Source organism: Sceloporus occidentalis, unplaced genomic scaffold (assembly GCF_023333645.1).
Source record: "Sceloporus occidentalis isolate IW3139 unplaced genomic scaffold, rSceOcc1.0.p SCAF_28, whole genome shotgun sequence".
Taxonomy (NCBI): domain Eukaryota; kingdom Metazoa; phylum Chordata; class Lepidosauria; order Squamata; family Phrynosomatidae; genus Sceloporus; species Sceloporus occidentalis.
In genome coordinates, this window is record NW_028317008.1 from 8,143,101 (window position 1) to 8,151,244 (window position 8,144).

The 8,144-nt window shown below is 36.1% G+C and overlaps 1 protein-coding gene across 1 annotated transcript; it reads left to right on the plus strand.

Moving 5' to 3' along the window:
* Positions 1-260: 260 nt before the first annotated feature.
* On the plus strand, positions 261-2,152 carry MYF6 (myogenic factor 6). Its single transcript, XM_089486046.1, has 3 exons — positions 261-773; positions 1,635-1,719; positions 2,025-2,152. The coding sequence occupies exons 1-3, from the start codon at positions 261-263 to the stop codon at positions 2,150-2,152; spliced, it is 726 nt and encodes a 241-aa protein (XP_089342172.1).
* The last annotated feature ends 5,992 nt before the right edge of the window (positions 2,153-8,144 follow it).

Consider the following 8,144-nt stretch of genomic DNA (forward strand, 5'->3'; position numbering starts at 1 on the left):
TTCAGATTCTTGTTTAGTTTGCTGTAGCATTTTATTTTCATGGAAGTTGGAGCACAGAGGGCTGTACCCTGGAGACTTGTTGAAATCAGATTTGGAGGGTGATGCATTGCGACAGATAAAAGTTGGATAGGGTTTCAGTGGCTATATAAAGACAGAGACTTATGTCACTCTACTAATTAAATTCCTTTGAGGCTGAGCTGTTTTGAGCACAACGCTTAACTCAAGCAAGTGCAACCACAGTAATCAAGGGCAAAAGCATAATGATGGACCTTTTTGAAACAAGCCCTTATTTCTTTTATTTGGAGGGGGATAATGGAGCATTTCAACAACTGGAAATGACAGATGGATCCCCCTTATATCCAGGTAGTGAAGGCACATTATCCCCGTGTCAGGATCAGCTGCCGGCAGACGCTGGGAGCGACAGCAGTGGGGAAGAACATGTTTTGGCCCCACCTGGTCTGCAGCCTCACTGCCCTGGACAGTGTTTGATCTGGGCATGTAAGACGTGCAAACGGAAGTCAGCTCCAACAGACAGGAGGAAAGCAGCCACTCTCAGGGAAAGAAGGAGATTAAAGAAAATCAATGAAGCATTTGAGGCCCTTAAAAGAAGGACTGTTGCAAACCCAAACCAAAGACTCCCTAAGGTTGAAATATTACGCAGTGCAATTAGTTACATTGAAAGGCTCCAGGACCTCCTTCACAGCCTGGATCAGCAAGACAAACCCCAGAAACCAGATGATGACCCATTGGCATACAACTCCAAGGAAACAACTGTAAGAAAACAAGGGTGTTTGGTGGCAGACTAACCACAAGCCTTTCTGTGTGATAGTGTTTTGATGTAACACCATGCTAAATTATACTTATTATTCCTAATATGATTTAGAATAGTTGTTCTCAAACATTACATACCATATTGGGAAAACAGCACTTATTCTGAAACTCACTTACTTTACTTGTCATAACTCAATTTCTTACAAAATAGTAAAATACTAATTTTAGACGCACACTATAACGGTGGTTATATTTTTCACACAAATTCTGCCTTTAGGAAAAAAGAGATAAATATCCTGTCATATCATAAACAATAGTCATGCTGCATTTTATTTTTAGAGTTTAGAGGAGACAACGCATATAGAACACATGTGCAGTAATATACCTGTTGTCAAACATATACCATGCATGTTATTGGGCCGGGAAAAAATATTGTTACACTGTACAAGACAAAGGTAAAAGTTAGTGGCCAGGGCAAATGTTTTAGGTATAGAGTAAGTCAAAATTCTTCTGCAATTCTATATTATATCGATTAAGCAGAAAGTATTATGCCTGTGCAATATAAAGAACAGAAACAATAAATAGTTTCACATATTCACATACACAATCATACTGAAGCTCAACTTGATCCCAAACCCCCGGCCCCTTTCTGATTATGAATTAAAAGTCAGGTCTCTAACCTTAGGGCAGCCAGTTAATTACGGAGACAAAAATCTCTTGAAACCTTCTCTTCTGGGAGTGTTGTTTCACACTGACCATACATTGCATAGTGACGCACTACCCGTAATCAGAAAAAAACAGTTTTTGTAAGGATTGCTTTACACACTAATTTCACCACGGAATTTTAATTCTCTCCGGTCCAGAGAGAAGACTTCTTAAGTAGTTGTCACTCAAACTGGCAGAATATTCCCGACCATTCCCCACTATCAGAGCTGAATCTTAAAGAAGGTAAATATATATATATCGGTTGCTTTGTTCTGATAAGATCGATTATTTATATGTAGCACTATTTAAATTTCTGGAGGTGAAAGAATTGATATTTTTCTGCATAATAACAATGCTTATTGCTTTAAAACGAGATGAGATCAAAGGTTTAAAGTTACATAACAAAAAAGTATATTACAACTTTGTTGTATGTTATTGTCTACACAATATTACGCTGGCTTAAAATTGATTAATGTGTGTTTCCACTCAGCACTACATAACAATTCCCAAGCATGAAAATTACATGGTAATTCTTCTGGCTTTTACAGAAGGATCAGCTCATGAATCCACAGGCTCCAGCAGTCTCCAATGTCTGTCTTCCATAGTGGACAGCATTTCTACAGACGACCACAAACCGCAATGCCAGGAGATAGCAGACAACAGTAACCCTGTGTAACGCTTCACCCAACCCACTGTCTTCCATAAAGAAGATGTAAAATGTTGGAGCTGTCTTATGGTCAAATGCCAATGGTACAAATAATGTATAATCATTGCAGCCCTAAAGGGCGTTACAAAAAATCTGTTTGCCATTTGTTATTTTTTTTAACTTCATCATTTCCCTAACATTCAACACAATTGCATTCCTGTATATGCAACATGTAAATAAGTCCCCAATTTTTTTGTAAATATTGTCTGTTTGTTATCATGGCTATAGAAGAGATTGATTTAATATATGGAATATTTAACAGTGTACATAACATTATATTATAACTATGTTGTTCTTAAATAGGCCTCCAAATAAAGTGCCAAAATGATTTAGTATATTTACTTGTTTTTGCTGTAATGTCAACGTAAGTCTTCAGAATGAAAAAGTATAAGAGAACAAAGAAGAAAACTAAATGAGGTTTTTTGATATATTTATTTAGTTCCATTTGGTTAATATGGAATGCATCCTGGGAGTCTCTTGTGAGCTATTAATAATGTAATACAATCCCAGCTCTGTACGGTAGCCAAAATGTTTAACCTTGTTCATGTCAGAGGGATGAGCAATACATATATATATATATATATATATATATATATATATATATATATATTTATATTGTGCCGTTCATACATTTGAAACACATATATAACATTTAATACTAATATATACACTTTTTGGCAAAACTCTGGCACTACATATATAGAATATCTTCCTGACAGATACTGTTTTCGTTGTCTGTTAAAGATAGACAGTTGTGTAACTCCATGGAACCTTTAGGTCAGCGCACCTTTTAACTCTAGTGTTTATCACATTGCTTACCCGTTATCGACAGGTCTGCCTTTGCAGTCGATTTTTGATTGATGGGGAGAGCTAGGCAAATGCAGTATTATACACAGAAATTAAAAGTGGCATGTTTACATTAATTTAAACGAGAAGTCTACCCGGCAGAATATGTTCCCTACGAATTCCAGCAACATCAACCTGTACGTGAAAGTTAACTTGGCAGGTTAAATAAATGCAGTCACAACGAGAAGGTAGCGCCCCAAAAGATACACAATTAGCTTGTACCTTTTAAGCCCTTTGCAGATGGCAATTGGTCCCTGTGGCAATTACAGGGTTAAACACTAGTGCTCACATCACGTTAATGAAGTGCGAAGCTAAAAATAAAACAGCCTGAGCTATTTATTTTGTGAGAATTTGATACTTCCCCCTTTTAATTTTGTATTACTGGAAACCAAGCAATGTTTATTAAACATGACTTTCTGCTACATATTGAACGGCAACTTTATATTGAACTCAATAAATCTTGCAAAGTAAGTGAAATCAAAATCTAGAAATCTTACACACATGGATGTATATATATATATATATATATATATATATATATATATATATATATATATATATATATAAATATATATATACGCACAGCATGAGCCATATAGGCAGCTGTTATGTCAGTTACATTGCCTTGATTAAAGAAGATTAAGAATAATTTTTAGGTTTTGAATTTTGAACTTTTCATACCTTCAAAGTATGATGTCCACGTATGGACGCTTTTAATGCTGTAGCTTTAGGGTGTGCTTTATCTGATCAGCGCAAGTGATATTCTTCTTACCAGCGTGAAGAAAAAAGAAGAATTCTACCTTTACAAATTACAGTTATGGGGTACATTTCTCCTCTGTTCTCAAATTCAGAATCACCGAGCCCTTACCACTTTTGACTGCCTTAATAATTACAAAATATTTCGAATGCAGACAAACACGGATTTTCACTGCAGTCACATGACCTATATGAATATATTTCATATCTCACACAATTGTCTTTTTCTAACACTTCTACTGGAAGGATCTTCTATTATTCTTTTTTCTAGCAGGGCCCTCCCCACTTGTTTCTGTAAGTCTAATTGTTATGTTACATACTACTTGTCATGTCCTGTTTACTTATTGTACAACGCTATAGAATATGATGGCACTATATAAAACAATACATAATAATAATCTGCAGCCCTTTCTGTGATGGTGATTGAGAGCTATTTGTACATTAAAAGAATTAAGCTTTAATAATATAATATAGTATAAATCTGTTCCTATAAAACCCTGTTGTCTTTATTAATCAAGTTCAGCCAAATTCAACCTTAAAACATAAATACAAACTATACTGCCTATACTGAAAAAAAGTCTAGAAGAAATATCTATATATATTATATAAAATATACAATTATCTACATCAATGTATAGTATTACAAAAATATTTTTTTAATTATATTATATTATAAATTAGATTGGTTAGTACCTAGTAATAAAATACACATTAAGCATAAATGTATATGTTTCTTCAATAGTGATAAGAAGTACAGCAGCATTAATATTAATATTATATATATATATATATATATACACAGTATACACAGTTTATCCCCTTAAGGACAATGGGCGGTCCCTAAACCCATTGAAAACAATGCATTTTGTGCCCGGATATGTACGGGCTTTGTCATTAAGGAGTTACGTGTGTGTTGGTTGGTCTCCTGCTCTAAAGCCGAGGCTTGGCCAAACCTATAGATGCAATATAACCACTACCATTATCTATAGGGGAACAATTACCCCAAGTCTGCGTTATAGGTAAAATGTAGGTGTTTGGGATTAGAGCTCCACGAGGAGTTTCACTTCGTCCCCTAGCAGGAACTAGCAGCTCTCCCCATTCTCAGAGCTGCTAAAAGTATTAATTTCTTTGATCTCTCTTGGGAGTCAAAATCCACGCAGAAACCAATGTCTTCTTCAGCTGTCTTCCACACAAATCCTTCCTGTAGCTCTCACAGGTAGTAAGTAATGTGTTTGCTTAGGAGCACAGGGTTCCCAGACCCTGGGGGCATCCAAACACGTCTTGTGTTGTTAGAGACAAGTACATAGTTTAACTACTTACATACCATGTGTTTTTGTAGACATGAAGAGTTAACATAGACTTCTTGCCACTCATATTTTAAAAAAAAAGTCATGACAAAAATCACTATTTCATATTGGCCCTTACAGATTTCAATTGAATGTTTTGTATAATGTTAAATCATAATCGTATCTGGGTCCAATGATTACGGATATATTTTATTGACTATCCGACATACGCCTGTTAACCAGGATAAAACGTAGCCAATATTATATCTCAAAACCTGTTATTGTTTTCTAAGGAAATATTAGTACGTGGTTTCTAGGGATACATTTATCTATGGAAGTAGATAATTAAATATGGAAGGCTGCATACCAGTTGGAAACACGGTGGTTGACTTTGAGAACAGCAATTAATCAAAACAATAAAACTCAATATTAATTCATCCCAACTCAACCATTTACTTTTTTCTCCACAAATATAATTCTGTTATTGTTGTGGGTCTAATGTGGTCGGTTAGATCATATTTCCTGGATTATTTACTATGCAGAAAAAAACTACACAGATACACACAGGTTAAAACTCGTTGACTTAAATTAGGTTTTGTATTTATATACAGCCGATTACAGAAAAGAATGTCAGATTAAAAATAATCTGATGAGTATCTAAAAATCTGAAACATCTTTGACTTGTCATAATTAATATTTGAGGAAGAGATCAGATAACTTGCATATAAAATAATATATAGGATAAGGTAAATATGAGCCAAAAAAGACAGATGCTACATTAGAAAAATGACCTACGAGTTTATGGCAGGTTTCTGGTTCCTTTTTTTGACTACTTAGTATCCTAAGTGGCATTGGGTGCATTTAATATGCTGTGGGCCATCGAGGGGGTTACGGAGCGCTTTCTCTGGTTATCGTTGGTGCTCACTGTGTAAAGCTTTGGAGACCATCTGAAGGCTTGTTTGGGTGCGCCTTGATTTCACTTTCATCACGTCAGTCCCTCGGCCCCCTAGGTACAGGATCCCTTGCCGCCCTATTAACTGACCTTGTAACTGGTGTTTTCATTTGCTTCGTTTAGTTCCACTTGCTTCTTGCATTAGTTTTAATTTGTTTGGAGATCAGTTTACAAAAGAAAGGGTAGTCCCTCAGGGATACTCACCACACATAAAGCAGCGACACAGAGTACAGAGAAAAGAGGCGATTTTCTGCTTGAATTGGGAGTTGAAACAACAGGACATGCCTTCAGGACCTGCAGGATAAACTATTACAGAGGGCAGGGAAGAATAAAAACATGACTGTGACCCACATCCATCATAAATCACAAACTTACACTACAAGGCCCATGTATCACGCCATTGTTATTATTATACTACTGACTGATATATAATTATACACATATATAAAAGATCGTTATATTTCCAATCGTTGACACACATACATTTAAGTAAAATCCCATTTACATGCACAATGCCAGTCATTGTGTCTGATATACACATATATGCCAAGGATAATTGTGACTTGTGTACAGACACAGATGTACACGTACCTGCATGAAAATAAATGCACCAGCTACATCTTTAAAGTTAAATCCTTAATAGTACCTAAGAAAATTGGCAAAAATGTATGGGGCTCGGGACCAGAATGGATACAGCCACATTAGCCCAAGAGAAAATGAAGTCTTTGGTTGAAGTTGATACCCTTCATTTGGCCAGCATTATGTAAAGTTACATAAGCTTTCGGGACCTCGAAATGGAAATTTTGTATATTAATTAATCTTATTTTTTTAATTAATTTTAATGTTATTGTTAATCCCCCCTACATTCTAACAATGCTACAGAATCCACTGTAGCTCTATAAATACAATGGAACGGCCGCTTTAATAAAAAGCATGTATGGAAAGTTTGGTCGGCAAGGTGGTATTAGGCCAAATGCATTTTACACAAGGTAACTTTCCTCACATCCACTTTCCTTTAACATACAGATTACATTAGAAAATGACCCATAAAACCTGTGATTTGTCAATTACTTACATCCTTTACACTGTGGATGGACCTTCCTTCTTCCTGAACCAAATGTAAGAGGCTATTCAGACCTGGCCAGAGTGTTGCTGCACCTTGGCAAATGCCTGCTAATGGGCTCATTACCACTTTAATTACCCCTAACAGCTTCAGTGTTGCACTTCAGGTTTTGGGAGATTTTGTCACTTGGTTGTGTGAACCGGCCGCGGTGAAAACTTAAGGTGGAGATTGCTGGAACAGCTGGGATCCATCTGTAACTGTGTCAGGGAAAAGATCCCAGCTACTGTTGTGCGTCTCAAATTCAGCTTTATTTCAGTAAGTAAAGGGTTACTGAAATGTGTGGTTTGCACCAGGTTTCCCGGCCATTACACAATATCTATCCCGAAACACAGTAATTTTTGGTATCATGCTATCTTTTTTCCAAACTTATGGTATCTTTTCTTTTCTAGAAATTGATTGTAAATATTAAGTAACACTCTTGGAAAATGTAAAAGATACTTCTTTAAAAAAGTTAGATTTTTAGCCAGAAATTACAAAAAAAATAGCTTTTCTTCCCTTCAATGTAGCGCCACGATTACCTGAAACATGCATATAGCAAGGATGATTACTAGATAGACAGCAAGGTTTTGTGTAAGCTTGCTTAAATCTAATGGACTCAAATAATTAATTTCATGTTATCTCAGTTCTTCAAAACTTTTTGGAAAACTTTTCCCAGGGTGCGCAATACCATGATGTGTTCTTCTGTACACATAATCCAAGATAAAGCAAACAGCAAAGTGTCAAAAAGCCATTAAAGTGAAACCAGACATTGGAGGAAAGGAGGGGCTTCTTAGACAGCCCCCTGTAGGGGATGTAGTGGGATATGCTAATGGTTATTAGCCTCAGTGGACCAACCTCTTGTAATGGTTTTATATATAAAGGTGGTGCATCAATACAAAGGCACTTAGCCCAGGCTAGCTAATTATTGAGGAAATAATTCAAAGGGACTCCTGAGTCATTTCCTGAGCCTTGGTCGCTGTATCCTGTGCCTATAGCCTTCATTTACTTCTACCACTAGAA